The 18,317-nt window shown below is 43.1% G+C and overlaps 1 protein-coding gene across 4 annotated transcripts; it reads left to right on the top strand.

The window, feature by feature from the left end:
• Positions 1-6,649: 6,649 nt before the first annotated feature.
• On the top strand, positions 6,650-18,078 carry LOC124341045. 4 transcript variants are annotated; one of them, XM_046793940.1, is made up of 8 exons: positions 6,650-6,924; positions 8,846-9,204; positions 9,323-9,506; positions 9,616-9,675; positions 10,969-11,351; positions 13,413-13,681; positions 16,259-16,294; positions 16,649-18,078. In XM_046793940.1, the coding sequence occupies exons 2-8, from the start codon at positions 9,120-9,122 to the stop codon at positions 17,111-17,113; spliced, it is 1,482 nt and encodes a 493-aa protein (XP_046649896.1). In that variant the 5' UTR covers positions 6,650-6,924; positions 8,846-9,119; the 3' UTR covers positions 17,114-18,078. The 4 variants fall into 4 exon arrangements, with proteins under 4 accessions (XP_046649896.1, XP_046649894.1, XP_046649895.1 ...); XM_046793938.1 differs by having other exon boundaries at positions 9,296-9,506; XM_046793939.1 differs by having other exon boundaries at positions 6,650-6,928; positions 8,946-9,204; positions 9,296-9,506.
• The last annotated feature ends 239 nt before the right edge of the window (positions 18,079-18,317 follow it).

Genomic DNA, 18,317 nt, shown 5'->3' with positions numbered 1-18,317 from the left:
GTCATTACTCTAGTAAACAAAATAAAAATGCGTAAAATCTATTGCCATGCCGGTTCGACAGGACAATAGCCGTAGAGGGCTTCTTTTTACTGTACTCTTAGTTATTCATTTTATTTCATTTAAGGGTAATATTTCGCCATTGTGTTACGATTTAAAGCAGTTGAAATTAAAGAAACAGAAGGCGATGTATTATTTTTGCTGGAATTTCGTCAGACGACTAAATCAATTTTTATTTCAACAAGATGCATATCGCGATTATTAATTATTAGGCACATTTTCGCGAGATCTGACTGATCTTTGTAAAATTTATAACCAATAGACGTAAAATTTTGTCACCGTAAAAGAAATAAACATCACATAAATATTCTACGTAGAATTAACAACTTTAGCACAAACCATTCTTTGAAAATGCAAAGAATATCACAAGCTACCGTACTCCATCACTACTCCGCAACCGAACAAAAATTACAAACGGCATATATCACTTTCTTTTCTTAAAAAACATACAGCATAAAATTATCTCGACAAACATTCGCTAAAAGTCTTTTGTAACCTAATAAAAACCCGCAACCTAGTTCAATAATTCTTTCTGACGTTAAAGAAGAAGTTAAGACACAATATCGAGATAAATCGGCTAAAGAAATAAATAACGACAACAGAATAACTAAATGTGGGTTAAAGGAATGGCGTCTAGATGGGGGAGAAATTCTGGCAAAACACATTCCGCCCCCTGACACTTCTTGACTATGGCGAGGATCAAGTCCCTGAGGTAATTGGGTGAGGCGAAATAGATACCTTTACTGGCGTATAAAGGAAGTTGAATTTCGCTCATTTCACGACTATCCAGGACACAGAGGTTGGTCTTTCCATTCTCCAAAGCCAATCTAAAACAGAGAAAATGAAACGAAGGTAGTTACATATTATTTCGTTTGTGGTTTAATCAAGTGAAATAGATATCTTACTCGGGAGCAATCACTTCTCCTCCGCCGGCTTCAATCAACTGCTGGAAGGCATCGTTCTTCTTGCGGAGGTAAAGTGCGGCCGACTGAAAGCACCAGCTCCCGAAGCCGAGTATCTACATCCCATTTACGAGAACCTCTTCACTCTTAGCAGCCAATTAAGAGCTTCTTAAAGGGAAAAGAGGTTGAAGAAGATGTTTCGGTATTGTTGGAATTTCCTCCTGCCGATGCCGTATTTTCCGATGTGACTTTTCAACTCGTTGGTCTTCTGGACGCGAATTGGATCTCTTCGACTTTTTCGTAAATTTACGAAACGCAAACAAGCGCTAAAATAAATATTTAGCGCCCCTTTAATTAAATTTAGCTCTATGCGCGTGAGTAGCGATAAGTGTTAATTTAAAAGCGCTTGCGCGTTTCGTATAAATAATATGAAGAAATGAATTGCGCTAAATTTAGCGCATCGCAGTGAATCGAGGATAAATCGTTAATGACCTGCGCGCTTAGATAGCAAGAAATCTAGCGCGAAATCTAGCGCGAAATATTTTACTTTACTTTTTTTTCGCGCATCAGTTATCGGTAACACAGGTTAGGCAATCGAGAAAAAAAGAAAACTTTTGCGTGAACGGAATTATTTGCCAGTCACTACAATCACTACAATCAACCATATCAAATAATATATGAATATCTGCTGATGGCCTCTCGAGTCGCGGATCTGCAGATCTGCTACGTGCTATGTGCGCTCTACGCTATGAACCTATTGACGCGGTGACGCCTCCTAAGTCCTAACTGCACTGAGCAGACGAACTTCTGTGTCTGTGAGAACTTTGAAGCGGCGTTGCCCTTTTACCAGCTCGACTGTAAAAGCAGCAAGCACAAAAGGAGTAATAAAGGACCTGCTTGCTCTTTTGCTCGTTCGTTAGTCCATCTCTCTCTTACGCTATTTGTCTTATTTTTTTTATGAAATAAAAATCACAAGCAGCCCTTCTGGTAGTACCATGCTAATTCAGGTAACTGACAATTTCTGTGTGTGAAAGTGCTTTGGATGAACATAAAATACAATAGATGGCAGTTGTTTGACTCAATTGAATTTTTGTGTCAGTCACATTTGTGTTTCCATACAAGGATCCTTTTTCTTTTTTAATTTAAGATCAGAGGAGAAACAATGAATATCTGAGTTGAATAATGATCGCGAACTTCAACAATCGATCACGTCATTTGAATTTGAATAATCGATTAACAGCATTCGTTCTAGCAAAGAATATTGAACAGGAACGCACGAGAATATCGTAATAGATAATTCATCATTTTTTCGAGCTCAATCACTTGGCGTCACAAAATTAGGACGTGAACTTGTGTGGCATAGCCAACACTGCATTATACTGGACGGGAACGACTGTTGGAACGAGTCCATTGCCATGAACTGAATAGCAAGTGGGAGGGTCTACATTACTGATGCCTGGCAATCAATTCGGAACAGGGAAGAAAAAAAAAATTCCGCCCTAGAAGATACGACCTGCACGCTATCGCATCGACCTATAATTTATTGATATGATGACGGTCATTACATCAACTGGTTGTTTGTCGACATCTTAAGTTGAATCGATTGATCGGTCTACCCTTTTTGAATAATTTCTGCCCTTCAGCTGCGGTTTCGGTCCCCGTTCGCAAATAATATGTTGTTGTTTTCACAAAGTCGCCGCTAAAAGATTTCTCCTTCAGTCGATGCGTGGTCCATTGATGTAATAAATGTACATGCAGTCGGCGGTATAGTGTGGCCCTTACAGCTCAGAGTCAAATCATTGTCGTAGCATGTTCAACCTTTTTCTGCTATACCAACCAGGGCTCGAAGTATGTAGATGAGTATGAAATGACGTAATCCCGATATGCAATTCAAGTTCCACATCACTCATTGACTTACCTCACTCTTACTCTTTTTCCCAGGAGAAAGTTTGAGATCTCTGCCTTAATGGCATCATTGGTTTACACCCACTTGTTACGTAACAAGTCTATATAGTCGATCCATATTATATTCCTGTCTTTTTATTACAATACTATAAGTGCAACATGGACAATGTCGTGATGTTTTCGATCCGCTCGTCCCACCCATATTATGCCGATCACCTTCTCGCCCAACATTGTACACAATTCCGTACAATTCCGCGACTTCTTTGGCTTCTTGCAACCGGAGAAGAACAACGGCAATTCAGGATTCATTCACATAGAAAAAATAATACCTTATTATGTGTATCAAGTTTACCGTTTCCACTTTCTAGAGAGAGGTACGAAATAGACCATTTCATTGGATTCTTCTGTTAGGCTGTATATAGGCCTGTAAAATAAACCTGTCACATTGCGTGATGTTTGACAAGACTGTAATGAAACAAAATGAGGATGAAAGTTATTTGCACTTGGATAGGCCATTACAGTTGGATGGGTTTGCAATCATGCAACGAAGCTCAGCAGCAGCCAAAGAAACTAGTCTATAAATCCCGTCTTTTGATTCCTCGATCCTCTTCCTGATTTTGATTCCAACTCGCGTTTCTACTTTATGGACTCGCTGATTGCGTCGAATTATTTGCTTTTCTGTAACAGGATGAAAGGGAAGTGAATGAGAACACGTATAGAGAGAGAGATAAAAAATGTTTTATGCACTCTCGATGGGCGCTACCAAAGTTAGGAATCTCTAGTAAATTAGGCAAAGCTATTAAATTGTTGCTCTACTCTTATTTTATAACTACCTTACAGCAAATCCTATATCGCAGCGCATCAGTTTGGTGCTCGTGAATGTTAAATAAAAGTGCATCGATCTGGATTCCGAAGACCATGAAAACGGCAAGGTTCTTTTATGACTATGAAAGCGTTTCGTCGAAGCGGAATAAGCCATCTAAATGCGTTACGCTCTATTCACTTCCAGTTACAACACACTTGTGTGGGCTTGGTTAGCACATCAGGGCAGGAGCTTCAGATCGGTAACATTGTACACCTACATAGCATCAAATACGATAACAAGTCTACAGCGATACAAATGTTCAATCACCATAAGAATTTGTATTGGGCGAAATATATTTGTACCGTAAAAGCTAGATTACCTCACCGAGACCGTCATTTTGGAGCTGCTGGCTCTATTTAGTGTACCTGGGTAAATGAATTTACTCCCGGTTAACAAGTCCAATTCCCCAAATCGAGTTATATTAGAGAGAGTGCTTTGTTATATCAGAGAAAATTCAGTTCCCTCCTTGAATATTGAAATCAATTTGTACCTTTGACATCAGCTATACGAAGCCGTTTGCTGCCAGATTCCGCATCGAAATTAATTTTCATTAACTTAATAACGATCATCATATACTTTGATGCAGTATAATTATCCCCCCTATCAGTTTGTCTGGATCGTCCTAAAATTAATGGAAACTAAAGACATTATCACCCGCATAACTTATCGAATGGCTCGTTCGATCGAACTTTTAACTGTCAATGTGTGCTGGGTGTGGTTTTTTACGTGGTCGGCGAGCTATTTCAAAAGCTGTCTCGCCTATATGTGCAATACTGTACTCGAAGGCTATATATCCACTACAATAAAGGTCAGTAGCCATGGCAACAGCAGTGAGACTCTATTACACGAAATGGGTAAAACACCTGCGTTCGCGGTCGACGTGGAGACTTATAATACGGTTACTTATTATTATATATAGCCGCGAGTGGTATATAGTATAGCATATCCTCATATCTAGCTGAGTGCAAAAATGGGAAGACATCTCTTGATTCATTTGCTTATCTTGGATCTGATACGACGCGCTGCTGACGGGACTATATGCTGCGCCGCCCTGTACCGCGCCTTGAAATATAATACAGCGCTGATGCACGCTGCAGTATATATGAGCGTGTATAACCCGGTTCGTATATAGTACATGTAATATATTATAGCTTTTCGCACTAAAACTTCTTCCGGCTGTCACCTTGTCCATTAGACAGTATATTATACGATGTTACATAATGTCTATACGATGCAGCAGAGAAGTGCTTCCGTTCTCTTGGAAACACGTTCACACCCGGACGTTTATGCCATCTTACCTATGATAAAACTCAAGGTTCCATACAGTCTCTCTCATGGCGGCTGCCTAGGTCTCTAAATGGCACAGTTCGTTCTTCCCATTTTCCTTTCGTCGAAAAAAAGAAAAAGAAAGAGAGAAACTATCAGTTTTTATTGGTGCGCACCGTGGGCGCTGCTATAAATTTACTACAAGGACAACTTGATTACTCCTGCTGTGATGCGGTGGAAAACAAAGAGAATAATTAGAGGAACATCACCGAACCGCGCAATGTTTGAAATGGCTTGTCAAAATACAAGAAACATTCGTCACAGAGCTTTTTCAGCTTTAAAAAACCCGGCCCCGGAAAGATCAACAATCGTACAAATACCGTATATAGCACGCGCTGGTCATCTCATCTGAAATTCTGTACGTCAAACTATAGAGCGGTATCATATTATACGTACGTATACGTGTGCACGCGTCCAGATATCCCGCAAAATTGAGCGAGACCAGCAGACATTAAAAATCAACAATTCATCGTCCCCTTCATCCTGATATGTACAGCCAGTCGCCCAGCATTCGACTGAGGTTTTCTTCGTCTATCCACAGATTTGTTTGGGGGATATTGTTGTTGTTGGAGCGGGAGCTATGACAACGCTAACATCTGCCCCCCTCCGGTCGGAAGCCTGCTGCTGGATAAATCTATACACAGTCTGCTTTTATATCTTCCTCTCCTTAATCAATGACACACGAGACGGTGACTGGAAATCTCTTCTTATCTGCCCCCCAGGTGTTTGTTTTTTTCCGAGTCCAATCCTAATGGCAACGCAACTGTAGGTCATCTATAGGAGACAACATCGGATTGGGTTATACCCTGATGCGCAACTTTTGTCGTCGGCCGAAGGGGAAAATGATGGGCAAAGCGCTTACATGAGCTGCAACGAGAGAGAATAATATTGTGTGTATATATAGGAGCAGCACCGCAGGACACGTGCCCATTCACATGGAAATTTCTATTTAACTTAATGATTGCACCCATTTCGATGATTGTTCACCATTTACCAATTACGACTTACATCGGTCGCTGAACAAAAAGAAATTGAATAATGGCGTATACCGTTCTGACGCAGGTGACTACTGAGTCTAGGGGTTATTACGCAACATACGGTCTTTGACATTGTTTTATGAAATATTCTACAATCCTATACATAAATAAATCCCGAAAATACATTCGTTGTGAAATATTAACCGAAAGGAAACAGCGGTCGAATGAATTGAATGTCTTTCAGATTCAAACTTGACGGCGCTATATAGACCTCGTTAATACAGCTTCAGTGATCAATTGCAGGTCTATATATATATACACACAGAGAGAGAAGAGTCTTCCGCAGGCCTAAAGTGCGCGGTGCATTAAGGAGAGACAAGAAAAAAAAAGCGGAAGAGTAATCCCCTGCTGATCTTCAAATGCGACGCACTCGCCTTGTGAACGAGTTTTTTTCCCGATGTACAATCTATCGGTCACGGGCATTATATATCGAGACGAGGGACAGAATAAGAGAGAGAGAGGTGGAGCTAAATGGGCGGAGTCGTCGATCGGGGGGACTGCCAGCATAGTATATACCCGGGCGGTGTGTGCCATCGACATAGTGCAGTGGTGGTTCAGAGAGTGAACAAGCCCTGGCACAGCCAAGTTATGACCGTGGATTACACGCTGTTTATTTTTTTTACTCTTTGAAAGTTGGCTGGCCAGCAGCAGCAAAAGTCCGTTCGATTGATTAGTTGACTCTCTCTCTCTATTCCCCGCAATAGCTGCAATTGACACGACGGGTGGGTTTTCTGTAGAACTGTACAACTACCAAGTTTCTCATCCGTGTTGGCTCGGCTGGTTTCTTTTCCTCGTCATCTCCAATCATCGAGCGCTTACACGACACATCCACGTAAGTCCAACCTATTAAACTATATACTTTAGGCTGCTACCTCTATTCTGTGATGCTGTGTGTGTGTGTTCTTTTAATATTCACTTATTACTTCCGCTTATAAGGAACTCTTGATGAAGAGAAATGGTCGATTCGGTCATCAGCGATAAAGCATGCACGACCGCAGGGACGTTGTTATTCTATTTTCGTCAAAACCCAATGCTGCAGTCACAGCAGCCGTTAATTTGCAAAGCATGTGTGTATGTGTGTGTGTGTATAACACATCTATATACGCGTTAATGCCATGATAAGAAAAACCGGAGAGGTTTTTATATCTGGTACGTGCCGATATAAGCTTGGCCCCTGTGTATAGCCGCTATATACTTGCAGAAGCATTTCCTTCTTCTCTAGGCCCCTAGAGCAGCAGTCATCCAGTCACGTTCGCTTTTTATTCGCCTTGTGGTGTGTACGCAGGAGCCCGGGGTACGTTTGCCACCTTTTTCGGCACTCACTTGATCAACCTAAAATAGAAAAAAAGCAAAAGCAAAAGGAAGAAAAATACATATGGGCGCCATCAGCAGCCGCATCAAAGTGATGATGCGCGTTCTCCCCCCCTATAGAAAACACGGAATAAAAGGAGCGCATATACGCTATGAAAGGCCAGGAGGAAACTACCAGACTAGCAATCAATAGGAGACCGCTATATACTATACCTAATACGCATAATATGGTACACGTCGCAACTAATTGCTTTGATAATCTTGAAATGTCAGAGTGTACATCTTATTTGACGTACCCCTGCTACATATGCTGCTTATATTTTTATGTCTAAATACCGTCGAGGGCGGGAGTTTGAATTTATTTGCTGTCAAAAACTGATAATCTAATTGAAAGTCTTTGGGGGTTCGACTGATGGTTTTCATCTGTTTTGAATACATATAGAGTTCTACGTCGCATGTCGCTTGATTTTTTTCCGATTCGCGCTCATCACGTGTAAGGTTTCTTCCGCCTTGAGAGTTTTGATGATGGGCACAGCACAGCTGCTGCGCTTCGTCTGCATGTTAAACAGGCAGCGTGTACTTTATTCCGCAAGGGTCCAACGTACATGCGGCATACGCTTCAACGAGTCTGCATATTTTCCACCCTTGCAAGCAAAGTGATGAATTGTACCTGACGTCCTTCCGCTCTCCTTGCGAAATTCGTGTCACTTACACTCAACACACGGGCCGACTGACAAATGCCCGCGAGCCTTTGACTGGCTATAGCGTCGACGCCCGCCGGGGGAGCATTGGAGATATAGAGATTTGGCGCCATTTCCAATTAATTTATCAATTTATCAACGTCGCCGGGCGGCACTTTGAATGGACCCACATCGGTCTCCATTTCACGCAAGGGTCCAAAGGCGCCGCACGTCGAGGTTTGTCACAGTCGTTGGCAAGCTAGATTAACCGTGAGGGGGGGGGGGATATGTATTATATACTTACGTGTTTGTGTCTACCGTTTCACGTTAGGTTCGTCCTTTTTTTTTTGTCGTGTGATGTGTTCTGCTTCTATGGTGGGGTTTCCCCCGTCGAATTACCTTTGTTTTCATTTAATCTAATATGAGCGGGACGGCTATGTGTCAAATGGGGTTTGAAAACGCATAGCGGGGAATCGAATCAAATCAAAACATTTTATATAAAGAGATGTGGCTATTCCCGCGTTAAAAGTGAGATTCCCGGCACGTGTGCGCGCCCATCTAAAGTTTCGTACGTATCGGATATCGATCAAGAAAGAAACAAAAAAGAGACGCCAAGTCACTGCTGAGGCGAAAATGTGTGTGTAACTGCCGCCCATCGTGTCGCATGTAATAATAATAATGCAGTCGTTGCAATTCACACAGTAAAGATTTTCCATACATAACCAACTGCCATTACGATATTCGACATCTGTTGTTTCGCAGTGCAAACAACCCGACCCGGGGTTCGGACTATATATATTATAGATTACCCCCCAAAAAATACTCCATATACACGCTCACAATCGATCGCCTACTAGATAAGGGAAACCACCATCGACGTCAACCTGCTGTGCTCTCCCATTGCTGCGGATGGTCGCTGCTGCTGTCGTCGCTTTACAATGAGCTGATTGGCAAAGAGACGACAGAAGACCCGACGCCTTGCCACGTCGCTTTTCCTGTCTCCCCCTCATCAATCCAACCACAACATCATCAAATCATGCCGCCACCGGTCTGCTGTGCAAGAAGTGCCGTCGCCGTCGCTCTCGGATTATGGATAACAGCGCACCACCTGCTCCTTGTCGGTATATATAATAATAAAAGCATCATAATATGATGGTTTATCATATCAACTCTGTCCGCCAACGCACTGATGGCGCCCCAATATTTTTACAGTGTCATGTTCTTGTTATGTTCCATCAGTCGGATCGCACCGGGTGACTCCGTTCAACGTCACCGTCCGCGAGTTGAGCGAATCGTCCGCCTTAGTCACCTGGTCACTCTTTGCCGACCAAGAGGACGACCAGATGAATTCGACGAATCAAACGACAGAGAACCCGATGATGCCGTTCCGGCTTGAGATCACCTATCGGCCTTATCGCCAAAGGTTACTATTTATTTTTTTTGGGCGCTATAATTCAAATCATTCCCGCGAATCGATGGTTTACAGTGTATAAATGACATATCTCGCGTGCGTTCTATTTTGGTTTGTATAGGAAGAGGATGATCATCGCCGTGCCGTCAGACGTGACGTCATACATTCTGAGCGACTTAAGGTAAAAAATAACAAACCAAACTGTTGTAGGTCAAGGGAATAATTCCAGTCTACTGCGTCAGCAGTTGTCGTGTTTGAACATATATAGAGTCGTGACGCTATGGTTGCAAAATATGTTGTACCATTGCAGATATGGATTATCTGTCGGGAAGCCAAGTTTGAATGGCCCATGTTTTATGGGTATGAAATTGAAACAAAAAAAGTACATTTTCCTTATACTTGTATACGTATGTATGCTCAATGAATGGGAATGGCGGCGGTCGACAACACACATCGACAAACAAAGAAATTGTGCTAGAATTATAATTGCATCATACCCGCTGCCGTCTACTACTGTAATTCTTGGAGCAGACACGAGAGTTTCCTTCGAGGGAAAACACTTCTGCAATTTGGCCAAGTTTTGCAAGTGTCGTGTGTCGCCTATAATCTCCATTGGCTCGGCACCATCCTCCTGTGCACCCGAAAAGCTCGTTGTGTTCTTATAGGAGCGCGACGAGCGACGCAATTATGTGTTATACAAATTTTACAAAGGTGAATACGTGATGAAAGGTCGTTATACGCTCTGCTATAGTTCTTCAAATGCTCATTTCGGATTCGTTGAAACCAAAGTTTCACCTCTTTTACTATTACACAGCTAATGTGTAGAGCAGTGAACGGTGCAGCCGACATTACCGTTTTTGTTTGTGTGTTGATCTTTCTGCGCAGCATAGTAGACTCTATAGTAGCATATATAAGGCTATAGCCAAGATTAAAGTGGGGGGGAAAAGTTCAAACAACCAACAATAAGTGTAGAAGAGAGGACGATTCCGGCACAGACAGCGCAGAGAATGGAAAGTTGCATATTGTCACGAGAGAGTTGCGCTGATGTGCAGAGTTGAGCCGGCGTTATAATACTATCAAATGTCAGAGTTGAATAGATTTTTTTTTGTTCCCTCCTTTGTTTCTTCAATGCCGATCGTTATATTCTTTCTCGTCAGCAGCTAATTGAAACACGCACATTGGCGCATGTCAACAAGGTGTGTCTTTCGTTCGTCAAAAGTGTTTTCAATTATCTTCCAACTCAAGGAAATAAGTCCAGTTATACACAAGTCGCAGATTACTCTAGCGTGAAATCCTTTTCAACTTCGCACCAATTGTTACTTTGTATGTGTGACAAACGAGTTGAAACGTTTGCCAAAGGTCATTACGTCATAATGTGAGGAACTTGCGTAATAATAATTTCGGATGCCTTTATCAATTATGTAACTAACCTGTCTCAATCCAATTTCTTTGGGGACACCTCAAATTGGGCAAGGCCTGGCAGCGACTACATGATCAGAGTGACGAGTGTGACGAAAGGCCTTCGCGTCAGGAGTCAGCCCGTCCGGTTTTCCTTGTCGCAAGTCGTCTCGGCCGGCCCGTCGCCCGACTCCAGAGACGACGCCTACCTGTCCCCACCATCATATCCTTCTTACGGTGGGACCGTGGGCGACCCCAGTACGTACCCGATGATGCCTACTTTCATCGCACCTCCGCCGCGTTCACCTTCTTCCGGCCCGTATCGTAACAACCGCCTCACCGGCAATTACACGTCCGTCGTCGGGTTGGCTGATTACCGATTCCCGCCGACAGCCAACAGCGCCGGGGTGGTGTACGTCCGCGGAGAAGAAGTCGGCATCGTCATCCTAGTCCTCATCGGTAAGTCACGTGTTACCGTCTGTCTGCTGTCCGACCGTCTTGTTTAGCGCAATTAATATTCAAACGACATATAGCGCTGTTGCTGCTGCGCCTTGGTACAAATAATTAATCTCATTTATTATTCCAATAATAAAAGAAAACGTCCGAAATGAATGCGAAGAACAGAAAAGTTTAGATTGGGAGACAAAACCGCTGTCTTATAATTAGTGAATGACAATTAGGTCCCGAAACCCGTCCAATAATGCTGATAAAAACTGTCGACCTCTTGTTTTTGACATCTCATTATGTCGACAAGAACATTTCGCATGATTTATCACCTTGGCAGCTCGTCACTCGTCGGTGTCACGCACCGCGCGCAGTCTATAGACACATGACATATCAAAGAGTTGAGGTAGAAAATAGGACGTCGTGCTATGGGGCGTCTTATCGCGTATTGTCTTATTTTTTTTTCTGAAAACGGATTTTGGCGACACGGAATACCATCCATCCATCCGCGCCGGGAAATATATAATCACAAGGAGGCAACCGCACCTCATATTCAATTAAGCCCGAGTGGCCATGTCGATTTTCTCTACAAGTTTTCCTCCCTCAATTTTTGTCTATTTCACGTTTCGTTTATTTTTGGGGGTTCTCTATTGTCTTATAAGCTCCGCATGATTTCCCTACCCACAGTGCGATCGATAGGGGAATAATTGTATCCCAACTGTGTGTGTGTGTGCAGCAGGCGCTATCCAATCCTATATATATTCCGGCTCCCTATATTCCACTCCGTATTAAATATACGTTGATAGCGTTATAGTGTGTGTGTCGTTGCCTGCTCTCAAGTTTGCCGAGCGTCAACGGGAGGACGAGACTTTATATGTGTATAGTGAAATTTCAAAAGTCATCGTAGACAACGTCTTGCCTTTTTGTTGTAGCCTCGTGTCTGTGTTGTGTGTGTGTGTGAGTGCTTTCCGCAATCTCAAATATTGTGTGTGGCGACCTACACACACGAAAAGGTTACTTTGCTATATGTGCTGCCAGAAGAGCTAGGAGATCGAGAGCGACGGCGGGCGCGGCAGAGGAAGGTAATCAAGTTGTCTAATATAGAGCAACTGCGACCGACCTTTGACGCAGTTTCTAAAAGTGGTCATTTGATCTTCAGCCCGCTCGTCCGCTGCTATTTACTTGTCTCTATATAAGTGCAGCAGCGCATCACTGCCGTCCAAAAAGAGATTCCCCGCGTTTTGATTTGATATTTGTTTTTTATTTTGTTTGTTTTGTATGGCGTCCCATCTGGACGGAGAAAGAGATGGTCAGATTTTTCTTTAGATTGGTTCTCTATTAGGTCGGAGGCTGGCGATATTCGACGCTGTATAGTGTTCCGTGGCCATCTAAGCTATATCTATTGTGCATCGACAAAAGTCCTAGCTCTTATATAGCAGCAGCGATGGCTGGCCCATCTTTGTTTCTAGAGAATTATAGGGATCATAGCTGAAATGTGGAACACAGATAGATGATGGAGATATAGAATTATAGATATCCGTTCAGCTAAATAGATCCTCTCAACTCGAGAGAATCTTTCGGGTTCTGGATCCATCTCTCTTCAACTGTGCAAGGTTTATTTACTTGTAATGATGAGCTGGCAGCATCAGCTCTATAGAATCTCCCGTATAATGACGTAACCACTCACGTTAGTAGGGGAGAAAAAGAAAACAATTTTTAAAATTTTTATTTTTTTCTATTATCTCCTGCCCGTTTTCAACAACAAGAAAATCTTAGAGAAAAGAGGAAACCGTCTGCTGGTTGCACTCTATATCGATCGTTTCTTTTTCATTCTTTGGCTTCAATAGCATATGTCAATCTCGGTCTTTGGTATTTCCGGCTTTTCTTTCCCGGTACGATTTCCATTCGCTCGTCTTTCCTTTGACGTGACATTGTCCGACTGGAACACAAGAGCAGTGAAATTCGAATGGATTTCTTGATCTCTACCTACTATACCCTGTCGTGTCTTATGTATTTATTTCCTTTTTTTGTGCACGCGGATTTATTGGCTGATTTCCGTTGGGAATTTCATTGCAGTTTGGGTGGCTGCCGTTGCGCTATTTTTCCATCGCTGGGGCAAGATACGGATGCTGCTGCCCTATCAGCCCGTGTTCAAGGAAGAGGAGCCGGTCATTGTCGGCCTTTCGCCGTCGCCGACTCCGCTGCAGCTCTCGCAGCCGTCGCAACTTTTACCGTCGTCGAGCCTGTCGCAATCTCAGCCGCCCGTTCCGCCGTCGGCCGTTCACGTCAGCGCCAACAAGTTCGTCTCACTCGATCCGGCCGCCATCCGCCGCAACCAGTTCATGGTGAGTTCATCAAACGCTCCATGCTCATTCATCTTGATGCATAAGCCCTTGGACTTTTGTGTGCGCGCATATATAGCCCCGAGGAATTAATCCGCAGTTGAAATGGGTCGCCTACAGTACAGTGCAATTGCTCGTATATATATTTCACGGGAGTCCAATATAATTGAACTGGCAATCGGATTAAATGTGTATAACGTATGGTGGAGAACGCGGGAGATATCCATTTCTTCTCCCGTGACCTCTTTGACATTTTTCAGTACATCGCTATGATTAATTAGCAGCTCTTACGCCCCCGGCACGATCCATCCACTATAGCTGCAATTCTTCTGAGAGATCTCCAGGAAGGATCGCCAAGTGGGAAGAAAGAAAAACAAATAAATTGAGAACAGAATAAAGACGCCAAACTCCATTTCATGGTTCCGATCAGATTATCTTCAGCGTAGGAGAACAAATACGATCCTCCTCCTTCATTCTCTCCCCTTGTTTCTCTCTTCTTCGTTTCCTTTTAGAAGCTATTAGACAGTATAACATCGGGATAACATTCAGACGTTGATTGATCGATCAAATAAAAGGCGAGTTTTTTGTATCCGAACGAGGGTCAGCTGTGAGCAGAGTTTCGCCCTTCATTGGAACTGGCCCATCTCTTCCCAGTTGCCCAGCACCAGCCCTTTGATATTATTTGATTCCCCCTTCCAAAGTTTTCGTTGCGCCACAGTCTCTCTATTAAGACTTTTGGAAGTACGTCGTGTGCTGTGCGCCCCTTTGGCGCAACTTATCCGCAGCCTGATAGACTCGTCGTTGCCTCGCAGTCAATGGGAAAACCGAGTCACAGCAACAACTTAAAGTCCGTGAGTTGTTCCGTACGTTGCGAGAACATCGGGAAAAACAAGAAGCGACGACGTTGAAAATCTACCAGCATAGCTACTTCACTCTGAAACGAACGAACTCTTGTCAGCAGCATTGGAATGGGAATTTTTACGGGTTGTTGATGGCAAAACTAGCGCGACTTGTATCCTTTCTGACCAAGTCTCTCTCTCTCCTTTTGCCTTTATTCCGCCAACTTCCTGTCACTTCCTGGCTGGGTTTTTTCTTACCACTCTGTGGCTCTGTAGATGCCAAGTCAATTGAGTGGAATTCCCCAACGATACATACACGATGAGAGCGGGTATATACTATACCAGTTCCTCTGTGTGTCCCGCGTTCCGTTATGCTTCGGGACTATAAAATAGCTGCGTGTCGGAACTCGGAAGGGAGGGAGGGGAAATTTCGAGATAGAGAGACTGTAAATAGGAGCGCTGTATACATGTTTGTGCGTGAGAGCGCTTGTAAGCGGATGTGACCGGGTCGAGTCCGATTTCTCGGAAGTCGCTACTCACGCCCCTTCTTTTCAATACCCTCCCGAGTCGGGTGGAAATCAACGAACGGAGAGAGAGAGAGAGAAATAGAAATGTATAAGGGATATGTCGAGGAAATGTGGATCGAGCTCTAAGCAGTTGATAAGAGGGGAGGGCACAAGAGGAAGAACGATATGTGCATGGCATCTTGATTTATCGACTAAAACCATATATACCAGAAGTCAGGATCGAGATCCTAGAGTCTATAGCCTGCAACTTGATGAACCGACCGACGTTATATCATCGAATCGCTTTAATTTATATCCACTTTTATGCGAGGAGGAAGGAGCTATCGCCCATCCCGAACGCCACATTTTAGCGATAATTGATTTCGTGCGCTCAGCTCCAGTGAGCTTGAACTTGAGCGATCTGCCTTAGTAGATTGTTTCGATACATCCAGCTGTGTAACATTACAAACAAGTCTCGAAGGTTCAATCCCCCCACATACTACTTCACGGGTAAAGAAAAAGAGTTTGGCCATGTTCAATGTCCTAGAACGTAGATACGTTTGTTTATTGGCTCTTGTGTGAAGAAAAGAAAAGCCGGGAAATTCAAAAACCCACTCAAAATGAATGCGATGCGCATAGTGAGCGCACAAGTACTCAAACGAAATGGATCAAGCTAGAGAGAGCGAGAGAATCGAATGGAAAATGTATTCCATAGCATTGGTAATCATTGCTTCTAGCCGTGATATTATATTCAAACGCTCCAGCGAGCGGCTGAGTGTCTCTACAAGAGCTAGGAAGACGTTTACACTCGATTCTGCATCGTGATGATCGACCTTTTCCCATACATGTACCAGGAATCAGAGCCTTGCCAGCCTTTATGCACTGGGCATAAAGGCATAGCACGCTAGCAGGCATCCATATATATATATATTCTATTGCTTCTCGGCGAATTGTTCACGCTACACGGGGCTCAATCTCAAATAACATCTCCCTCGTCGTATCTAATAACATTGAATGCAGTAGACTAGAACTCTAATCGTTCCTCGATATATTCATTTTAGTGCTTGTGATATTTGCGCGGGTTTTTTTGCTATGTGTGTCTCTGTGTGTGCTGTGCTGTGCTGAGCCTTTAGACGGGCGCCGTTATTAATGTGTCAAATGTGTGTAACCAATATTCGGTTGTGAACTTGTTGACGATGACACACGTTGAATCATTGTGTTTTCATTGGTTCCAGCTCCATTCCAGATTGGCCAGAATGCAAGCTTACACGGTAATCAACGATGTTTTTCTTCTTATGGAAATTGAGCACCGTTACATAATAATATGTATTTTCAATATGCACATTTACTACAGCGCATACTACAGTTACTACACCGTCTTATATTAGAGCCGTATTTGTGTGTGGCATACATAGGCACTCTTCCCATTTTCCATTCACGCTTTTCACTTTTTTCAATATCAGCAAATTTCAACCTCCCTTCAAATTAGAGTTCACCAAGCACTTTGTAGACTCTTGTCTGGAATGATATTCATGGCCTTCTTAATTGCAAATGAGAATTTTTTTCGATTTCCTGATTGATCTTGATTCTTTGATTGTTGGATGTGTCGACGCTGTACGATTCAGGAGCGACGCAACTGGCCGACATCGATGAGTAGGCTGGACCAGAATTGCATCATCGTCGGGAGGAGTCCGTTGCCCGCCGTCCGGCAGAAGGGATACGCCAGCCGGCGAGCCAACACGATCGCGGCCGACACATGCGACTGCTGCGAGCGACCCATCGGCTACTGTCGGAAGCTGAACGACCCCAGTCATCTACGCCACCATCACAAGCGCGGGATTCACCATCCGAAATTCGCCAGCGGTTCCGGTTGCAGTTGCGAAGAGCCGCTCAGCGAGCCGCGCAAGGCGCACAGCGCCGAGGTCATCACGCTCACCGTCACTTCTTGTGAAAGCCCGACCAACAGCGTGAGATCCAACAGCACGCCAGAGTTGCCCGAACGCCTGAATTCGCCCTTCTCCATCAAGCCGCAACGGCCGACGAATTTCGTCCAGCAGCAGGATTCAATAACCGCAGAGTGTTCCCTCTAGTTCATATCGACGCTAAAGGAGAAAAAGCGATTTATTTAAAAAATAAAAAAATAAAAAGGTTTTTTGGGTTTTTCTTTCGTTCAAAACTCGCGCCCGTTTGACTCTTAAAAAACTTTCCTCTATCTGATGTAGAGGGCGGAAGGATGAACAACTGTTATTTTTTAAACCGCCTATAGGACAGTCAAGTCATCAACTTTGGTCCAACTGTATAATGTATAGAGAAAATTTGTATGACCTGAATTCCTTTGAATGATTTTTTCCATCGAGTCTTTTGGCTCGATCCATGACCCTTCATCCATGACCTTTTTTTCTTTTCATTTTCTATACCGCTGGGTGGGTTGCTGACCCAAATATTTTATCCTCCCCTACATCAATCTAATCTTATTCTTTCTCGTTTATTTTGAAATGTTTACCCAGGCCTCCAAGCTGTTTTCTTATATTGAATCGTTCGTTTTTGTTAAAAATTTAATATTGATCTATACGCCACTCCGCATTCATATTGAGCCACTTTGTTTTTCAATGGCGTCGTGACACTGCTGCAGTTTCCAACGCTCCTCAGCCATAGTAGGATGGTCCTGTTCTCACATTTATAATTCAAAACTACAAAAAACTATCGTAGGCCTATATATCGTCAGCCTATAATCGATTCATAGACATATTATGCGCATCTTTTCCATTATATGTATATCATCCTATCATAAGATGCTATACTATAATGTCATCACACGAGATTATCATTTTGTTTAGACAAATTTTCCCATGAAAACCATCATCAACTCTCAACGCAGAAATGACTCAATTCACACCGAGTATCATCAGCTTTGTTATTTTTATTTGTTTATTCTTTTTTTTTTCTTTTATTATTATTATTATAAGCGTTGTTAAAAAAAAGGGTATGTATCTTAAACTTGCGATGAACTGGAAGATCAATGGAATACAAGCGGCGAATACTATTATCACAATAACGACTCGCGATCCAGGGCTTTATTGTGCATTGCACGAATAGATGGGATTCGTCGAGAATTCTTTTGATTCGACCTCTTGTGGATGGACGAAGACGGCAGCAGAATGGTTGGAATGATTTCAGATTAATGCGCGTGTTTTTTTTCAAAATCTCTCTGCGTCTTAAATGAGTTTTTGGCCTGAGAAATACTTCTCTTCTATTTCTGTTTATCTTATACATATTCCGATTTCCGGAAAAAAG

Source organism: Daphnia pulicaria, chromosome 5 (genome assembly GCF_021234035.1).
Source record: "Daphnia pulicaria isolate SC F1-1A chromosome 5, SC_F0-13Bv2, whole genome shotgun sequence".
In the NCBI taxonomy this organism is placed as follows: domain Eukaryota; kingdom Metazoa; phylum Arthropoda; class Branchiopoda; order Diplostraca; family Daphniidae; genus Daphnia; species Daphnia pulicaria.
This window is presented reverse-complemented; position numbering and strand designations above follow the sequence as displayed.

What these genes read in the sequence shown, in the direction of transcription:
- LOC124341045 (XM_046793938.1), top strand. Translation starts at nt 9,120, where the DNA reads ATGCCGCCACCGGTCTGCTGTGCAAGAAGTGCCGTCGCCGTCGCTCTC. An exon ending in TACATTCTGAGCGACTTAAG is followed by an intron (nt 9,676 to 10,968) that starts GTAAAAAATAAC and finishes AAATTGGGCAAG; the next exon opens with GCCTGGCAGCGACTACATGA. An exon ending in CGTCATCCTAGTCCTCATCG is followed by an intron (nt 11,352 to 13,412) that starts GTAAGTCACGTG and finishes ATTTCATTGCAG; the next exon opens with TTTGGGTGGCTGCCGTTGCG.